We start from the raw sequence: 20,963 nt of genomic DNA, 5'->3' as shown, positions 1-20,963 counted from the left end.
TCAGCTGTTATATTGACAGTTGAATCTACCAGAAGGGTATAAGCTACCTCCCTGTTTCTCAAGTAGAAAAGATAGAGTAGCTTTTTAGAAACCAGATGGATAAGAACAGCTTGGGGAAGGTAGAACCCTGTAACTGGTACACTGGCTTTCCTCTATATGAGAAGATTTCTCATAATCTTCTGATTATAGCTTCTTATTTTACTTCCTTGTTGTAAACACTGTCTATCTAAGGATATACTTTGCCAAGAACAGTTTCTCCAACCTGCACTAGATCTGGCTCAGTTTTAATACCACAGTGATATTTAAATCTCAGGCAAGCTTAGTGAGAAGTATGTACACAAGTTCAGAGAGATTGTACACAAATCTTGAGGTCATCTCATTTGTATGAGTTTCTGATGCATGTGAAACTGTGCTAGCAAGTATATTTGGCCCAACTGGAAGTGAAATATGTTTCTTTCAAAAGATGTATGAGTATTACTATTTAGTGAACCCATTACACTCAAGAAATGCTTTGCAAAGATTGATTCAGCCTCATTTTGGGCAGCTGGGAAGTTAATCTCTTCTATAGTTTCATTCTGTTCTGAGGGGTGGATGAAGTGTGGCAAAGGGAGGGACCTGCACAAGGACAGAATGGAGTCATTGATCAACCTTGTCAGGAAGGTGTTCTCCTGATATTTCAGCTTCATAGAGGTAAGAGGGGTGGAAAGAGATGAAGAAGTCACTCAGACAGTTTAGAGAGAGAAGGTGGTATGCGGGGACTGGCCTGCACAGGGTTTTGTAAACAAGAACAGGAAAGCTGAATATTGTGGACATGGTGAAGGGAAGAAAATACAGAAATGTGAGGTTCTATGAAAAGGTAGCTGGTCAGATCTGCAGGAAAGAAAGTCTTGTTACAATAGCTGAAGTGGGAGTTGTTTGCTTCCCATGTCACTATTTTCATACCCATACTGCAGAAGTTTCATTCCCACCATTCTCTCTATATTTATACATATGTGCTTGTGTATCCCAACAGCCTGTCTTACTCACTTAGCTGTTCCATTGTAATTGAAGACATTGTCCTCTCCTCTGCCATTCGTTCTCTCGTATGCAAGTTAACATGCCCTCATGGCTGGGATGAATAGCCTTTATGTATTTTATTGCATATTTTTGTAGGACACAGCAGATTTATCTATGCACAATAGACATAGGGTAGGTTATAGTCTATTGTGACAGTGTTTGTTTTCTTTCAGGGACAGGGTTGTAAGCTACACTCTGGGTCGCAGACTTCCTACAGATCATGTCAGTGGCCAGCTGCAGTTCCGATTTGAGATAACTTCTTCCATCCATCCAGGTAATTTTCAGTCTTAACCCATCATTTATCTAGATTTCTAGAAATTTTGTTTGTTTGGTTGGTTGTTTTGCATTCTTTTTCTTCAGAAATCTGCATTAGTTCCTGGCTGCTCTGGGACTTTAGGTACAGTCATGAACAAAGGGAAGTGCATAAAGGCTGCATCGTGAGTCACAATTTCTTCCTTCTTTCCCCTTGGGACAGAGATACTGGTGTCTCATAGTCCCCTGTTCTTGGCTGTTCCAAATACTCCACCACATCACTGGGAGAGAAGAGAGTGTAAAACTAAAATTTCATCTGCTTCTCTATCAGCCACCTTAGTGAAAGTGTTATATGGGCTGTTATTTGTAGAGTCATCTGCATTTGAGCACTTCATAAGTAAAAATGGAGAATGTAATAGCAAAGATGACAAGAAAATTTCTCAATTTAATTATTTTTAATGAAAAAATTAAAACATAAAAGAATTATATGTTCCACTTCTTCCCTCCCTTTTGATTTGATTTTGGTTATGTTCTCTTGTAGTTATTTGGAAATGACTGTCATGATGGTCTAAGGTGTAAACTTGATTTTCATGTCACAGTTTCAACAGTGTTTTTCAGGGACTCTTTGCCACAGGGGCTCTCTGTCCTCTGCTACAGTTTATCAAGCCAACAGCAGCTGCGTTAGTGGCTGGAAATCCTTGCTTTTCACTTGCTGGAAAACCTTGATTTCTCTTTTTACTATTTGGATGGCAGGAAAGAGCCCAGGCTGTTTGACATCTAAGAGGAAGTGGTACAGATGAGGATCACGTCAAGGGATATTTTGGGGAAGTTTTTGCCTTTCAGAGGTGGCAAACACAGTTTTTTACATTCTCTGTTGTGGACTCTTGCCAACTTCAGTATGACAAAAAGAATGTCATTAAAATCTCAGGGAAGACTTCCCTGATTCCCGTAATATTCCCATAATATTCCCATAATATTTTCATAATATTTTCATTATATGTCTCCTCTGATGCCAGTTGGGCTCAAAGAGAAATTTCAAGAAGGTGTTACCTTCAGGTAATGCTGCAAGGAGGCAGGGTGCTGCATACAGATTACCACCACAAAGAAACCCATTATTAAATCCACTGTTCAAAGACTACCTAGCAAAGAAAACCTCAGGACTTCTTGGTCGTTGTTCATTTACCCACTCATTTCAAACTGTAATTTATGCTTTTAATTTTCTCAGATGGATGTAGATGCTTGTGCCCCCACAGCCAACCCTCTGATTCAGTCAACACTTCTTGTTAAAAGAGTAAGTAATTCCTTTTCCTGTCTCATACAGATGATGAAGAGGTCTCCATCAGTGCAGATCCTGAGCCAGCTGACCTCCCGGAAAGCCCTGTGAACAACCCCACAGAGGAAAGCCTCGGTGAGCCTCCATGCATCAACACAGTGACCTCAGAAAGTGCAGCTCCAGAACAGCTAAATGGATACAGTGTGAACAGTGTCGATAGCCCAGGGGCTGTCAAACCACCTGGGGAAGTCAACCAGAACAGCTTAAATGAAGAGCTAGCAGGAGATGGGGAGGTTGATGCGGTGCCAGTTCCTGAGCCCTTGGAATCCATCCCAGGAGAAGTGCTGCCTTCTTTGAGTGCTACAGACCTCATGGAGCAGTCGGATCTGATGGCTTGCATGTGTCCTCCTGAGCCCGAAGTTAGGGAACATAACAAAGTCAGTTCTGGTATTCAGGGAGATGGTGGAATCTTGACCAGCATAGAAGCAGGAGATATGGATGAGGTGAGTGCAGATGTGCATGCTGGCAAAGACCTAGAGAAGAGTCAGGAAGAAGAAGAAGAAGAAGGGGCTTCAGCCCAGGAGGAGGAAGACAACAAGCTACAATTGAGGACCACAGCAAAGAGGAAAAACAGGCCATGCTCCCTGCCTGTGTCTGAACTTGAGACAGTCATAGCTTCAACTTGCGGCGAGCCAGAGACCCCTCGCACACACTACATACGGATACACAACCTGCTCCACAGCCTGCCCTCGGCACAGATGAGCAGCGATGGGGAAGAGGAGCAAGATGGTGGTAATGGCAGGGAGAATGATGAGGAGTCTACTGTCAAGGAGGTGCTGGATAAGGAAGTGGTCAGTGAGAGTGAAACTGTGGCGGCAGAGCCTGCTCTGGAGAATGAGCCTGAAGAGAACTTCAGCCAGAGCACAGTGCCTCCTGGGACCTTGGATGAGCAACTCTCTGACTTGAACGATGGGCTGTTGGATGGAGAACCCCCCAGGACAGGAAGCGAGAGCGAGTCAAGCTCCAGGCCCAATGGTGACAACGAATGTGAGGCGTGCGACACCTCTTGCTACAGCCCCTCTTGCTACAGCACCTCCTGCTACAGCACTTCGTGCTACAGCACTTCGTGCTACAGCACCTCCTGCTACGACAGTAACAATCGCTTCTCCAGCCATACACGCTTCTCCTCTGTTGACAGCGCAAAGATTTCTGAGAGCACGGTCTTCTCCTCACAGGATGATGATGAGGAGGAGAACAGTGCTTTTGAGTCAGTGCCAGATTCAGTGCAGAGCCCTGAGCTCGACAGGGAGCAAGTGGATGGCTCCTCCCAGTGGCCAGATGAACTAGTAGCTCATGGTGGGAATCCACAGAGTGCCACAGAGGGTCTAGACACCCCAGTAGCAGGTCCAAGCAGCAGAAGAGAAGGTTAGATCCTGAGAACTGATGTGCTGGGCAACCCTGATTATCTAGATGTCACAGAAGGCATCAGATAATTGAGGTTTCAGATAGCTCACGGTTTGTGAGCTGGGCCACATATCAGGGAGGGTTGGATAATTGAGCCTGTCCTTAAAAATCCCAGCAAAACCAACTAAATCAGGTAGATATATATATATATTAATTACTGTAGATATACATACATCATTATAAAATCAAGATCAGCTACTGTAGTTATGTAGCAGATCAGCATTATCACGTTCACCAACTCATTCCTTTTTTCCTGGGATTTTTCCATATCACATATCTGATGGACTGCCATGTCTCTGATGGTCAGTGTAAGGACCAGATTGTGTTTGTCAAAGGGAAAATATGCTGATTTGCACCACATAAAGGTCTGGGCCAGTTTCTGTGAATGTTTGTTAGCCATACATAATCATAAGCTCTTACAAACACAGTTTTTGAGTCCCATTTGTTCCAATTCTCCAAGTGTCAAACAAATGATGTCACAGATCATAGGGCAACTCAACAGAGATTTATATTTTTTCTGAGATACTTTGAAAATTTAACTATATCAAATAAAATTACCATCTCCCTATCATTCCCTAGAGATAGAATATACATATAAAAAATTCTTTGTCTTTAGAATTTAGGTACTATTAGGTACTATTTTTTCCAATTCCTTCACAGTTATATTAAATCCCTCCCTTTGGTAGCTCCTTTCATGTTCTCTGCAGTTACATGAAGAAGGGGAGTTGATCACTTCTCTCTTCTTCAGCTAGTGTATCGTTTTTCTCCAGCTGAAGAAGTAAAGGACTCAGCTTCAGCTTAGGAGTGTGCAGCAAGGTCAAGAAGTCTTTGCACTCCCTAGTCTGAGTCATCTGTCTCCCTCTGACACCAAATTAAAATGGCAGCAAAAGGACAACCTATTTGGGTATCGCCAAGGAACTCCAATTAAAGCATTCATCTGTATTTGCCTTCTCCATTCCCAATTTATTTACTCACACCTTCCTTTGCCACAGACCCTACCCCTGCACAAAAGCAGGTGTGAGGGCATCCTTACACATCAGCTTGCGTAAATACTTTGTAGACAGCTGGGACTAGGGAATTACTGAGTCTGTAGAGCAGAATCTAGCACAAATAATTAAATGTTCAGAAGTACACAGGCATAGAAATCCAGCTTCCCTTCTTGCAGGTGAGAGCCTTTGCTTGTGAACAGCATTGACATGCAAGTATAGCTATGGGGGCATGAGCTTGTGTATGTGTGAGACCATACATACAGAACTGATGATTGTTTTGAACTGTGTGAGCTTTTGATAGGGGATGTGGTGGGAAAGGGTGTCTTCTGCATATGGATTCACTACAGCACCAGGACTTGAGCCTCCATAAAGGGCACTGCAGTGTCTATGGTGGCTTTGCCTTGTTTAGTTGAGTGTGTGTCTGAAGGGCAGCTCAGCTCTTAGCACTCCCTCAGCGTCACTGTGGGGGTCTCAGTCAATGTGCATGTTACTTCATGACTTGGCAGCTGTCACAAATACAGTAGATGTGGTCACCTCCACCCACTCCAGGTGACTGACACAACCATGCTTCCGCTGGCTTGGCGTAACTATCTTGACTAGGGGAGAGTCAATTGTGGTGAGGTAAGTAAAGAAACATAGAGGGGTGATCTGGTAGTCGGTGCTACAACACCTGTAGTAACAGTGCAATTTTTAAGGCTGTGAGAGATGGACTTTTAGCACATAAACTTATGTAACTCTGCTGTGTGTTCAAAACATGTAGCAGATGCATCTGTGAGATACACCTATACACAAGTGGTTTAATGAAGGCATTTAACAGGCCATACGGTATTATCAGAGCACCTAGAAGAGGGAGTATTTTTGTCTAAGTGATTTTTCCCATTTCTCAGGGGTGTGAGGGTTTTTACAGTTTTATACAAAATTGACTTCTGCCTTCTAGCTGTTGGATTTTTTAAGAAAAAAACTTTTCTTTTTTTTTTTTTTTTTTTTTTTTTTTTTTTTTTTTTTTTTTTTTTACATTTGATTGGTGTATGTTTAGGGCTTTTACAAAATGTTCGTTCTTAGACTGTTAAGATTCTAACATTAAAGATAGCTAAACCATCTAGTACACAGTGAGTTTGGCTTAGCATTCCCAAAATCACCAGAACCATTCAGCTTAATTTATACTTTTCCATAAGCTGCATCTTTCTGATGCATGTAAATATTGTGTTTATGCAATTCAGAATGTATCTGTATTAACAAGCTGAGCTGGAAGTTATAGTCAAAAACTGTTACCACACAATATGAAAATGTGTCCATTAGTAAGATAAATAGTTCAGGTTACTAAGATTTTAAAGACAAACCAAGAAGGAATCTTTGTTCTGGAACCTGTGAAGTTTTAGCATGTTAAGTTTAAGATAAGGAATGCTTTTTCATCCCTACTAGAACTTCTTTGTTTCCTAAAGAATTCTATAAACATTGACTTGATCTTAAGTTACTTGTTCCTCTCAACAGAACTTGAGTTTGGATATTTACTTAGGTTTCATTTATTTCATATTTAAATATGGCAGGGCAATTGGAACTAGACAATCTTTAAGATCTGTTACAAAGCAAACCATTTTGTGATTCTATATATCCATGCATATGTACAATGCTAGTATTTAAAAACTTACTCTGCACTGTATTCTGTGTGACTCTCTTCTTCTGCTTCTGCTTCTTGTGCTTCTTCTGCTTCTACTGCTTCTTCTTTTGCTTCTTCTTCTTCTTTTTCTTCTTTCTCTCTTCTCTATCTCAGGTCTTCCTTCCTTATCTCAGATCCTGACTATATCTCACTATCTTTTGTCCTTCTCTTCTACCACCTGTCTCCTACCTATTTCTGGTCCTTCTCTCATTCTCCATCCTTCAACCCAAGATGGACTCTCTGAATTTTGAAAAATACCCATGAAAGGGGATGATCTTCTGCTTTGCAGGGACTGCAAAATCCTGCCATTACAGTCTACACAGGCAGCCGCTGATCTTTTTGAAAAGGAGAGAAAAATCCAAGGCAGCTTTTAGCCTTTTATTCCACTGATGGAATTACTTAAAAGTTGGAACAAGGATTTTGCATGTTCCTGCCAGTTGCTGCAGAAGTTTGAGTTTAGTTGTACATGAACAGTATTTATCAGGGATCAAGCCTGATTCTTCTATCGCTTACACTTCTGTGTCTGTGAATCCAGAATCTGGCCCATAAACGTTTAGCATTGACTCGGGAGACTTGACTGCATTATTTTAATACTTCTTTGCCATATGAGTTGCTTTTAAAATAGTGCCTTGAAAATTGGAATATCCAGAGATGATAGTACATCAGGGTAACCTATTTTTAAAATAATCACTTGTTTTACAGTAGCACATTTTTGAACTACATTGTAAAAACAGTGAATGACTGTCAATGTCTTGAATATCTTGTCCGTAGGTGATTGTCCTTTACTCCATAATTCTCAGCCAGTCAGCCAGCTTCCTTCTCTGAGGCCTGACCATCATCACTACCCAACTATCGATGAGCCTCTTCCACCAAGTAAGCTTTAGTTTTTTTATTTTATTGCATTTTTTCAGCTTTTCCTGTTAAATAGTGTAGAGGTCAGTATGTCTTTCTGAAGAACTCTGTTCTGTACATCCATCCTCCAGAACCCAAGCAATATGCCCTTTTGTTTTCCTTATTTGATCCTGACTTCAAGTGTTGTCACGTTGTTTTGGACAAGCTCCATAACCTCCCTCTCTGCCTTGGTCCATTCTTCTTTCCTGAAATGAAAATATTATTCCCTTTTTCCAGTCAGTGTGTTCAGGCTTGAATGATTGTCACGTGTCAGTTGTTCTGGAAGCCTGACTATAAGGTTTTCTGGGTGGTATATCTGCAAAGTACTCTGATTTTTCTGTAATGTTTGTCTCCAGGTTTTCTGTAACCAACTTCAAAGATGGTTTGGGATGACAGTCCCTGTGGTCTGTCAAGTCTACCTGCAGGTCCAGCAGCAGCCCTTTCACACTGAGGATGCTCCTGGGACAGACAGGTCCAAATCTGAACCAAACCAGCAGAAGTTGGGAAAAGGCAGCTCATGTACAGTGGTCTTGTTATACTGCGCTTGGATTTGATAACCAGTGAATTTTATGTTCGTTATGGACTGTAGTGGAGTTTACACTTGCCTTGAATAAAAATGAGAGGATTTTAAATAGTATGATCGATTAGCAGCCTGATAATACGGGATTTTTACTACCAAAGCAACTGCTGGAGTTGCTTTTACTTGTCTCTGTAGCCTTTCCTTTATGGATTCCCAGAGGATTGCCCTACTTCTTGCACTGGCCTTCGGTGCCCAGCAGAGCGCACTCTATGCCCTCCGACGTGCAGGTGATCACCTTTCAACTGAGCACAGGATTTCACAGCCTGAAATGTGCAGTGCCTCACAAAAACAACCAGGCGTATAAACAAAGTGCTCTATTTTCTTCAAAGCCCAAGACGGGAACACACTTATTTGGCCTATGGTGCCCTTGAAAAATAATTCATCATTTGCCAACCATGCTGTCAGTATTCCCTGAGCTGAAAATAGCCCCGATACTGGCGTCAGCTGCACAGTAGCGTGAATGATTCAAATGCCTTTAGCCCAATGAAGTCTTATTAGACTCCCACTGTGGCTTGCCAGTGAATGATGAAATGGGAATGGTTACCTCTGTAACAGGCAAATATTTCTCTTCCTCCCACTCTTACCGCAACACTTTGTGGATCGGGCACATTCCCTGTTAGATGACTTAATGATAGCACGCTAACACCAGCTCAGGTAAACAGAATATACTGTGAATCTATTCCATATTAATCCAATTTAATACATTTTCCCTCTTTCTTATAGTTATCATTAGAAGACAAGTATTTTTACCATTGGTTTTCTCAAGTGCTTTCACAACATGAAATGCAATATGAGATGATAAAGTACAGAAGTGATATCCTTTCGTAGGATTTTGTTTCAGCATTAGCATATAACCCCAATTTTGCAATAAAGACTGACACTGTGGGCTTAAGTATATTGATCTTAATAGGAACAAATTTACTTAGTTAATTTTGAGTGGGAAAAAAAATTGAATAATATAACTTAGGAAACTGGTTTCCAAAAACTCTCCATGGAATTTTACTGGAATTTCAAAATGAAAACCATAGCCTTAATCTAGAAATTTTTCTTCACCTTAAATTCAGTATCACTATCTTAGTGCCTTTAATAACTCCTAATCCTAGGTAAATATTTCTTCAACCATGTGAAAGGAAAAAACTTTATATTTTATACACAAGTTATATGATCAAAGCTGTCTTGCTTCTCACATGCAGTGTTAGCTTCCATCTATAAGTAGATGGTGGTGAAGAGGTGAAGGTAATCTGCTAGTGCTGCAAGTTCAGTGTTGACTGATTATATTTAGGTCACGGAGAATCTTCTGGACAGTCTTTTTTCTCTTTTGAATAGTTTTCAGAATAGCTTAATTTCATCATAACCTCACAACAACTGGTCTTGGGGAGGAAATATAATTTCAGACAGTTTTATTTGGGAAAATAAAGTAGAACAGATTCATTATTTATATAGGAATTTCATAATGACCAGTCTGAATGCTAAGTCTGATACAAGATTAACAGAAGATTTGCAGTGTTTGCACAACCTCATGACGGCATTACCAGTCACCCCTTATTATGCCTGTGTTTGGAAACCCTACAGAACTGAAGCCAAGAAAAATACATGTGCCCAGTTCAGAGCTGCTCTTTGCCAAAGGTGTGGCTGAGCTTGGAGAGGAAAAGACAATGTATTTTCTTTGCCCTGATGGCCTCTTTGCCCTTTTTGGTCCTTCCAGAAAAAGTTGCATCTTCTGATATAAATCAGAGCTGTTTCAGAGGCTGCTGTGAAATATGACTTGGCTGATGGAGGGAGAATCACTAGAGAACAGAACCAGTACTGTCACATCCCTAGCCCATGGTCTAACATGCTCTTACTGTGAAGGTTAGATAGAGGTTAGTCTTTGTAGCAGTCACAGTCTTATTTTACCTGGAAAACTTAGCAAAAGACCCTGAGGAAATTTGGCTGCTTCCTAGATCACCTTTGCCCCTGAAGTAGCATGCAGGGACTTGAGCACAGCTTGGAAGCAGAGTTCTGCCTGTCTGTTCACCTGTCAGTCTGTTTGTCTCACTGTGCAGGTATCCATCCATCTGTCCATAAATCTGGTATCATATTCAGGCAGCTTCAGTGACTTGTGTGACTTACAGGCTGTCTTATGGGAAGGTAGGAAGTACACCTGCTAACTGCATACAACTAAAGTTGTACCTGCCACCCTTTGACAGCCTTCTCAGGTGACCAAAAGTTACTCAACTGACTAGAAATGCTATTGCAAGGAGCATGATACACAGAGTTTCTAATATTTTAGCATGCCAGTGTCAGCCCGTGGTTTCAGGTGGACATACCCATAAAGCAGTGAATAAAGCAACGCTCACTGACAGGTGTAGTTCGTGTCTGTACATGCTGCTGCTGTATGTCTGACACATCTGACAGAAACAGCCTTCCTGAAGTCATAATCCACTCTGATCTGATGTTTTCATTGTGATTTCCAAGTTCTGGACAAGCTTCCTTACTTCTAAGTTTCCAAATATCATGCTTAGAAGCTTAGGAACTTTAAGTTGTACTTCATTAGACAGTGCAAAGTAGCCTGCAGAGCTGGTAGTGAACAGGGATGGATTGTAAAACCTTGTTTTGATGTGTAACTGGATATTTTTATTCTTACTAAGTATCCAACAGCAGGCTTTAGACCAATATGACCAATTGGTGTCTTCTGTAGGCTGTCTATAGTGTGGTTCTACAGCACTGCCAACTTTCTAATTCTCCATCGATCTGTATCATTCTTAACTTGTTACGAGGTACAGCAATAGCATGGAGTGAGGGCTAGGATTTGTCTTTTGCCAGAAAATAGCAAGGAAAATTAAGATCTTCATAATGTTGAACTGGATCATCTTCTCTTTGATCTGGTCAAGGTTATTTCCTTGAGGATACTGCAGATAATCCATAGCTCCAGAAGGGCCATTCCCCACCCACAGTGGTACACCTGCCACCAGTGCCAGCATGCTTAGCAAGACTCTGGCCTTCGACCTGCCTTATGTGTCAGTCTGATTTACCTCAAAGTGCATACGTTGATTTGATGTGTTTTTTTCACTGTCATATGTTTTAGACATGATTTTCACAAAGCTGTGATCTTGTTCTTGAAACAGTTACCACATCTTTGGCAAACTACCTGGAGGAGGAAGAGAGAGTCCTCTCCTTAAATAATGTAGTGATTTTCACAGTGAGAGATGTTGCATATGTGCCCATCACGTGACTATAGGGTTTGTGTCTTTAAGGACTGTGGTACTTGTAGTCAGTTTTAAAAGAAACAATGCATGTGCTGATGGCTCTTGTTGTCTTGGAGTCTTGCAGAAAATTTCTCCAAGGACTTCCAGCATCCATTTTTTAATGTCTGTGGGATTCAGCTGCCAGGAGCAGCTAGCCGTGGACTTCAGATAGCCTACACTTGTCTGGGATCAAATATGGGATGTGAGTTTAGCCAGGGCCAGCATTCAAAGGATGGGAACTGGTCATGAAGGATAGGTGCCGTAGGAAGATACAGTAGCAAGAGGTGCAACTTCTGTCCTCCTCTTAGAGAATAGGAAATTAAATACTTAAAGTATGACATTCAGATGATCCTGAATTTGATCATAGAAAACCATAGGAGGAGTGAACTCGTCAGGGAAGATGGTATCATAGTAAGAATATGGGAACATGAGGAAGTGTTTGCCCTCAAAGGTAATCACCATACGTGGATTTGTGTGTGAATGTGAGTGAGGTTTGCATCTAAACTCATGTAGAGAATATGTGCATGTATTTACATATATATGTCATCAGCTGATGGGTCATGTGGGAATATGAAACTAGCAAGCCTAATTTATTCCACTTCTCCATGCATTCCAACCAGTTTGATACATGGCTTTGCTAGCTAACTCACTTATTAATTTCTTCTGTTACAAATGCTATTTTTTATCAACATTACCATTTTCCACAAGCCATCATATACCAAATAATTTTTAGTTTTCAATCATGGGACAACATAAACAGTAGCAGGAAGCAATAATGATGGAAGGCTCAATATTATACTTCAAAATCTCAATCTAGTTTGCATTCATGAGGGCAATACTCTGTTTAGAGAGATCGCTAAGGTACATCCAAAGAGTCTGTGATCAATTTTCAGTGAAACCTTTAATTGCTTTATGGTGTCCTTTGAAGCCACTTTTGCAAAAGGGAGAGAAATGAAACATGTTTGTTCTGAAACAAAAAGAGAAAACATGGGATTTGCTATATTAGCTCAGGTGTAATCTTCTTGTAAGGGTCGGTTCTTTGTGGCTACTCCGACCTGCAGTGAATCTATCCAAACAGTATCATTAATTGAAAAATTATTCCATCCTTTTAAAAATGTAACCCCTATGTGTCACTAGTTTTTCATGGGCTGTGGCAGTAAGCTCCATGGCCTACCTGTGTGCTGTGTACGAAATGTTTCTGTATATGCATATACTGCATATATGTATATATAGACAAGCAAATAACACATATACACGTTTGAATGTGTACTTTGAATATATACATGATACGTATTGCATGTAGGCTATATATATATCTATATATAGTATCTCCTGTGTGTATATACCCTGTCTGTGTATGTGTGTGTGTCTGTATATACCTCCCACATGCAGGTTTTCTGTAAGGCATCACACTGACAGCATCACCGCTTCCTTTTTTTCCAACCCTAGATTGGGAAGCTCGGATAGACAGCCACGGGAGAGTGTTCTATGTGGATCATGTCAATCGCACCACCACGTGGCAGCGGCCCACAGCCGCAGCAACGCCAGACGGGATCCACAGGTCTGGCTCCATCCAGCAAATGGAGCAGCTGAACCGCCGGTGAGCATTTGTACCTGCATTCCTTTGACATCTGTGCTCTCCTTTTTCTACACTGCTCCAGTAGCTCTCTTCCTTCTCCAGTGCACCACCCTGACTCCCACCTCGCCCAAGTTCTTGTCCCTACTGCAGCACTCTTCCAGTCTGCTGATATGCCTGCTGTGGGTGTCTGCTGCTCAAACCCACCTACAAGAAAAGTTCTGTTGAGTGAATGGTGGTACAAAACGTTTCTAACAGCAAGAGAAGGTATTTGGAAAACTTTTCTGAAATAACTACTAGAAGGGAAGGCAGTATTCTTCCAAAACATGGAGTCACTTTTGCTACTTAACTGTAGGAGTGGTATTAATGGGTCATCACCTAGTGCTGTGCAAAGCTTTTTGGACCTGACTGCTACTGGAATTGATGCCATATCTGTGTGGCATTTTATACCCAAGCTAATTAGGCCTGTTGAAAGGTCTGTCTCCTTTTCCAGGGTAGAACCCTCCCTAATAGGACTGTGCACACTTCTAGAGGTAGACAGGTCTGCATACTGTTGCATTGGGCCCTGTAAATCTGCAGTTCATTCTGAGCTGGCAGAGATACCTGTTAACGTTGTTTCTATTTTAGCTTTGTTTGACTAGTCCACACATAGATTTATCATTTTCTTGTCATGCTTACTTTTTAGACTGAATTTAAGAGGAAAGGAAAAAATAAACAATGAGTCAAAAGTCTTCCATTTTTGCTTAAAGAGTGTTAATTCCCTGCTTACTATAATGATGCCATTTCTAGAAAAGGATAAGTAAGACTGAAATTATATTTTAATTATAGCATGTAAAATGCCACAAAAGTTTTTTGGCCTTTACTTCTGTGCTAAGAGAAAGGTCTGCAGCTGAGAGAACAATGCAGAGTTTAAAAGTGCCCTTTTCAGAGTACTTCGAATAATTTGGGAGCTGCTATGCCCTGAATGAGGCAGTCTGGGAGAACTGGGCCATCAACTTAAACTAACACCATCAACATGCTCTCGAAAAATAATTCCCTTTTTTACCAAAATTCAGTATTTTGAGTAGTATTTCATAACGTGTTATGTCTTGCAGAAATGAGAGAGCCTGCTTGGTATTTGTTTTCATTATAGGTTTGCTCATAATGCCTTAAGCTACCACGTTATTATTAAAAAAACAAACAAACAAACCAAAGAAAAACCCTAAAGAAAGTGATTCTTTTAAGGGATTTACATGACTTCTCTGCCATTTGGCATTGGTCTTCAAGAGGCATTTTAACCATGTCGAAATTTCAAAGTTCAGACTATTTGGCTGCCACTTAAGCAAATTATCCACCACAGAAACCAGAAAGCTGTTGTGGAAATCATAATTTTTTTTTTCCTTTTTTTTTTTTGAGGTTGAACTCCTATAAGTGCAGAACAACCATGAAAGGAATAAGTGCTTATAAGAGTGATTTACCCTTCTGTTAGTTAATTCAGGTTAATCATTCAACCAGCTATCACAGCAGAAACTGAAGGGTAGGCTATCTTTGTGACCTCCTTCTTTCATATTATTCAGTGTTTTCATGTAGGCTGTCTGTCTGTCTGTCTGTCTTGGCCATTGGCTGTCACTGATTTGGATTGGGAATTGAGAGTTAATAAGATTGATACTGTTTGAATCTCTCCATTTTTAGTATTCATATATCCAGATACAAAGAGAGAAGTATGGAGAGTTTTCAGCAGTGGCAAATCTCTACTTACGCAAGTTCCACTGGAGACTTTGCAGTTTATTAAATAAGAAATGTCATGGCTTCTTGGGACTAAAGAAAAAAGCTGATGATTCCCTCCTTTCTGCCAAGGAGCTCTATTGATTTGAGAAGTTGAATACAAAGATCTCTATTGTTACCTGTGAACTTTTCCTAAGATTCTAAAAAATGGGATTCATACTGAATCTCCTGAGCATTTGCCCAGTGGCAAGTAACTGCTGTAGTTTTAACCTGGCTGTTATATTTTTTAAAGTTATTCTAGTCCTAAATCTAATTTCAGATATTTCATGTCTCCACATGTCAGGAAAGCTACTCTTCATTAGTTATTATCTACACTGTGGAGGATTGGACTTTATTTTAAGCCCTCATTTCAGAAATACTATTTTGTTGTGTTTCAAACTTAATGATTTGAAGTGTTTTCAGCAAGCACACCTGAGAATCATTTTAGGCAAGGCAGCAGGAAACAAAGACCTTGCTGATAGAATTAACAGCAGCCTGAACTTTTGCTCTAACCTTGAACAAAATTTGGACTCAACATCACTCTGTAGTTTGAAAAAGCTTAGTGACTTTTCTTTTAAACAAATTTACTTTTTTGGGGGGGCTTCCTGGTTTAATTTGTGGAAGGGAATGGAAAGGCCAAAATATTACAAGCAAGCTTGTTATTTCCAGCCCAGCCAAAACCACAAAGCTTTGGAAATTCAGCTTGAAAAAAACCCCATAGCTGTGATTAAACCTAGTGCTGCTTTCCTTCTGTACTCCAAGCTTCCCTTTAGCTGTACGAGCCACTTGAGGATACAGAGAATGCAAAACTGGAATCCAGGTGTTGGGCAAACACCAAAGAGACATCTATACTTCTAATTTTAAAGTCTCTTGCTCATTTTCTGTAGCACTACCTGACTTGATTACTTGTTGGCCAACAGATAACAGCCCTTGTTGTTCAAGTTCTGTTGAAAGGATACTTTGCAGCATATGTATGTCTAGACTTGTCTTTGCACTAGTTTGAAAGATAATAATCAACATAAGAAATCATAACCGTCATGGTTAGGACAGACACAGCATGGTATTTCTTACGCTTCATTTCTTTAACAAGTCACTTTGAAAGGAGACTGAAATTTCCAGAGGCATTCTCATAGCTTTTGCACTTCCCGTGTTTTCTCCAGCTACTTTGGCATTTTTTGGTATTTATATAAGGTGGTTTTATAGCATTGAGACCTAAAATAAATGCATAGCCTTTTGTTGACATACAGCTGGTGTTGCTCTTTGAGGTTTGCCAGTGGGGATTTTCTACCATCTAATTAAATTGAAGGTATAAGGCTTTTCTATATGTGTGCTTATATTTCTTGATTATATGAACTTGGGGGGTTTTCTGATTGGTTTTTCCTTTCCTTTCTATTGCATGTGGGTGTTGTAAAACTCCTCCAGTACTAGAATGGAAAGTTCATTCAGTTGCCTGCAGTCAAATGAATAAAGCTGTAAAATGTAGATCTAAAACAGAGGGTTTAAAACAGTAAATTCATGCCATTGCAAAACCTGCTATCAGAATTTCCTTATTAATATGGATGTTTTCTTAAACTGTCAAAATATACACTAAATATAGCTTAAAATTATTTTCAGTACTGGAGGGGGACACATAGCATTGGGAAAGTTCAGTATAAATCTATTAAAACTATATTTTTTCTTAATTATCTCCAGCCCTTTTGCCTAAGATTGGGTTGCAGTGAGCTACTGGAGATGATGTCTTTTGAAACATCAAAAAACCAAACCCTAACTCTTGTCTTTAATGATCCTGTGTCACTTTGAGGAATTTACTCATGACTAACTTCTAATTTGGAATAAAGTGTGCATTAACAAATAAAGAGAGAGAAAGTAAGTGAAATCTGTAAGTTGGGGCTTGAGCTGAGGAAAGAAAAGAGTATAAGTCAGAAAAATGAAAAACAAATAATGCTGGATCAGATTAAAAGCAGGCAGTAAAGCCATCCTGTTTCAAATACACATGGAAATGCCATGAAGAAAGAAGGATTAAAAATATTGTGATTAAATAAAAGAGGTAAATAAAATAATTAAGAGAGTCTGTTTTCTCGCTTTTCTTTTTTTTCTCTTTCTAGTTCTTTCTTTCTCCTTATGCTTTCTTTTTCTTTTCCTTCTCTCTTTCTGTATAAAATGCATTTATAATGCACATAAGACATACTCAGAATTTTACCAGTGGAACCAAAGAAAACATGTTCATCTGTCACCTTGAGTGAACAAGTTAAGCAGAATTTGGTTTCTGTAGTGTGAATTCAAAACACTCCAGACTATTTGTTCTTCATCAAGTATTTAGGATTGGGCTCCTTTACCTTTTCAGGGTTCAGGATGTGCATCCAGTAATTTAATGAGAAAGAATGAAAGTTACTCAGTGCATCACAGAGTTGATCCATATTTCATTGGTAATGCTTCCATAAGGCTAAATGAGAGGAAGAACCATGATCTACCTCTGGGTTTAGGTTCCAGGTGTCCAGACGTTTTAAAGGGAATCCTCAAAGTAGCCTAAATATGTGTCTAAAGTTTGAGTAGTGGTGACTTCTGTGCACCTTCTGTGGCTGTTTTTTAGTCTGAAAAATACCAAGTTTGCAGAGTACTGGTTGGCCCAAATGTGAGCAGCTGCACCAGCTGCAGGAGAAGAGTCAGCTGTGCTCTTACTCTGTTGTACACTGAAGACAGAAATATTGGAATCATTCAGGATCAGTGCTGATTGTTAAGGTAGAAAGAAACAGAAAGCACCTCTGCTAACTAAATCTTGTTGTTCCTTTCCTTCCTTTGGTACTCTTAGGTACCAAAACATCCAGCGAACCATTGCGACAGAGAGGACTGAAGATGATGCTGTGGTAAACAGGGTGGAGAGAGTTCCCACTGGAGGAGGAAGTGACTCTGAGGCAGAGCCATCCCAGCCAAGCCCAGGTATGGGGCAACAAAGCTTCTAAGGGGTGTGTTCAGTGCCATTCATTCTGGGGAAGTCTGCATTTCCAGGGGAGACTGGAATTTTATTATACCAAGTTGCAAAACTTAATTTAAAAAAAAAATCCCAAAACAAAACAAAAAAACATCCTGAAGATACAGTTTTTAGATGTGAAGCTACAAGTACAAAGCAGGATCCAGCAGTTTCATTTCTTCTTTAACTCCTACTAAGACAGACAAAGCATTTTTACTTTAGTAAAGTGCCATTTGAAACTAAAATTATAAGAAGTATTTTGCAATAGTATTCACCTGGTAGTTGCAAAAATGGTGCTGCCTTGTTTTTATGGCTGTGTGATTTTTAGCTTGGGTCATTTGCAGTTTATTCTCTCTAGGCCTGGCTTCTGCACTGCCACCTTTGCCCATGTCATTGCACCTGCAGTGGCCCTGGCATCCTGTATGAAATACTCGTGGTTTTTAAAGGTGTGGTTTTGTGATAGCTATGAGCTGACCTAAGTGTGGGCTGTCACTGAAGAAGGCATAGCTGTCTTTTTGCTTACCACTAATTTATGTGACAGGACCCCATACGAGTGGAGAACTGATCTGCCTGAAAAATAGCCTGGCTTCTTGGCCTTGTCTTTTACAGCCAGATTGGATCTTTCATCTGGCTTGTTAGATAAGGAGACAAGAATGAGTGTCACTACAAAGCAGAAGAGGAAGATGTGTAGCCAAGGCAGTAGGGGATGGCGGGGGTCTCTTCTACTCCTTTTGATGGTAGTCACACTCCTACCAAAAATGTTTTCTCAAAGTATTTGGGAAACCATAGTCTTAAGTGTTTTGAGGCCATGCAAAAATAACTCCCTGCTTTGTTAGCACCAGCAGAATGATTCACCAGTTCTCTTCCTCTGGATCACTCTTGCCTCCACCTAACTTAGTGTTCTATATTGTCTGCCATGAGTAAATCCAACTTCTTGCTATCCTTTTGCTGTCATTTTTTAAATAGGATTGGTAATGGGAAAGAACCAACATAGTATCTTGCTTGAATTTTCTTAGTTTTCCATGTTGAATAGGAAAAATTACATAGAGAAATAAGAAACTTTTTTTAACAAGTTTAGAAAAATATTCAGTTTTGTTTGTTTTGATCCATGAGGTGTTTTTACCTTGAAAATCGATTTTAGCCAGGGATAGTTAACACTTGATGCTCAAAGTTTCCTTGCCAGCTTTTGTATTGCAATTGAAGGGAGACTTCTACCTACAGTGGATCTTATAAGGAGATCCCAGTTCTCTATGTTAGAGAAGTGGAAATGAGGTACACATTGTATTATTAGCATTTATAAGTGATGTAGCCATTACTTCTAATATGTATAATCATTTAGTATCATAGACAATAAAATGGTAATTTAGTAGGAGTTGCCACCACTAAATATTTATTTCAGTTTATTATTTAGCATGCACTCTTTTGTTTTAAACCCAAAGAACTAATGAGTGTGATAAATCTTTCCACAAGTTATTAGGAAATGGTTTTTGCTATAGATAATTGCTTTGCTTTTAGAAAAAAACATCAATATTGTATAAAATTCCAAGAATTAGAAAGTCAATGATGGTGTAAACACATTAGGGAAAGAAGAAACTGCAGTATTATACATTTGTTATGTCTTTTAATTTAAAGGAAAAATTTTAGAAGGAATACAATTAAGGCACATTATTCCAGGTTCTAAACTAGTGTAAATCAATTTAACTCCAGCAACCAATCCAATCTGCAGTTTTAAATGGAAGAAATAATATGATGTGTGCAGCATGAAGAAAAAAAGAAATTATAACTGATAATAAAGAAACCATGAAATTGTATTTATTCTGTTGATGACATCTGCATCCAATTTTCTTGAATTGCAAATAAAATGTGGCTTTATTTGAAAATACCAGAAGACCAAATCCATAGTTCAATGGTAGAAAGAATTTTCCTGGTAGCTAAAGAACATGAGGAGTTTCCACTTCTACGGAGTTACATTCTGAATGCTCAGTTCTGCTCCTGTGCTTCATTCATTGATACAGATTAAAAATAATGCAATTGTATCTGGTTTTGTTTTCTTTACCATACAAGTCCCCAAAACCTTGGACTTGTCAAAACCAATGCAATTAAAGTACAGGGTAGTGATGGATTGGGAGATCACATTTCTCTAAAATCAGCTGTAGGGGAAACCAGAATGGGCCTGGGTGACTGAAACAAACCATCAGCTGGTTGAAACCACTGTGGTCACATTACATTTAGGGACAACAGCAGACTTGACCCAGAGTTTCAAAAGCTACAGTTCAGGAAACCATCCTGCAACTGCTGTGGTAAACACTACATTACTAACCATGAGGACATCCATCAGTTTGCCAACAGGATTGCCTTGGGAATGCCAAGGTAGATGCATTGGGCAGATGGTTGGTTGTTTTATTTTTATCACTTTTGCAGCTGTTTCTGAAAGGCTAAATAATAGAATTTGCTGGGCACTACATTAATAAGATTCTGTGGCTTGTTTTTATTTTGTCCAGAGATTAGGAGGGAAGGTTCCCTTTCTCCTGTGAATTCTCAAAAAATCACCTTGTTGCTGCAGTCTCCAGCTGTGAAGTTCATCACCAATCCCGAGTTCTTCACTGTGCTGCATGCAAACTATGTGAGTAATGATGATTTGCTATCTCACAATACTGGTTTCGAGTCCCAGTGCTGCACCCCACACCTTCAGGGGTAATGCACAGTGAATCTGAATTGTGTGACCTGGGGCTCAGTTGTCCCTTCTGAGACCAGACTGGGGACACTACAGCCAGGCTGCTCCAAGGAGGCTCTTGCTGGGATTCTGCCTCACACGAGAGATTCCATTGTACAGAGAAGTCCATTAATGTTATCCTCCCAGAACAAGCAGGAACCCTTGGTTTCAGCTTGGTTGATTTGGTTGTCTGCTGCTGCAGGCAGTGAAACTGTTGCTTTTTGATCCAACATCCTGAAAAATCTTACTCAGATACCACCAAGTCTCAGGGAAATAGAGGGGAAAAAAATTAAATTTTGCATAATTGAGTGAAAGAAATACTGACTTGTGTCAGTGTAGCTATTTGGAAAACGCACAAATAAAAACAAATTTTCAAAATTCAAATAACCTTTTTTCCCCCCAATTAGTGCAGTAAAACAACACATTTTCTTGCAAACCTGGAGGGGAGTGAAAAAAGTGTAGTATCAGGAGGAAGCAGATAGGGAAATCCCACAAGGACATGCAATCCTAGTTTGCCATATCTGGAATGTGGTTCAGCAAGGCATCTAAACATGTCTTCTGACTATTTGGAAAG

General features: G+C 39.9%; 1 protein-coding gene across 8 annotated transcripts in view; it reads left to right on the top strand.

Moving 5' to 3' along the window:
* Nucleotides 1–20,963, top strand: part of HECW1 (HECT, C2 and WW domain containing E3 ubiquitin protein ligase 1) — a 282,485-nt gene that overhangs the window by 205,810 nt on the left and 55,712 nt on the right. For 4 of the 8 annotated variants that reach the window (XM_033069763.1, XM_033069719.2, XM_033069729.2 and 1 more), the window contains 6 exons: nt 1,230–1,330; nt 2,630–4,006; nt 7,463–7,564; nt 12,839–12,989; nt 17,518–17,645; nt 20,178–20,299. In XM_033069763.1, coding sequence (XP_032925654.1) covers nt 1,230–1,330; nt 2,630–4,006; nt 7,463–7,564; nt 12,839–12,989; nt 17,518–17,645; nt 20,178–20,299 — 1,981 coding nt within the window. The remainder of the gene's footprint in view (nt 1–1,229; nt 1,331–2,629; nt 4,007–7,462; nt 7,565–12,838; nt 12,990–17,517; nt 17,646–20,177; nt 20,300–20,963) is intronic. The other 4 variants (XM_033069756.2, XM_033069746.2, XM_033069772.2 and 1 more) reach the window with 3 other exon arrangements.

The sequence above is a fragment of the Catharus ustulatus genome, chromosome 1, assembly GCF_009819885.2.
Source record: "Catharus ustulatus isolate bCatUst1 chromosome 1, bCatUst1.pri.v2, whole genome shotgun sequence".
Classification (NCBI taxonomy): domain Eukaryota; kingdom Metazoa; phylum Chordata; class Aves; order Passeriformes; family Turdidae; genus Catharus; species Catharus ustulatus.
This window is presented reverse-complemented; position numbering and strand designations above follow the sequence as displayed.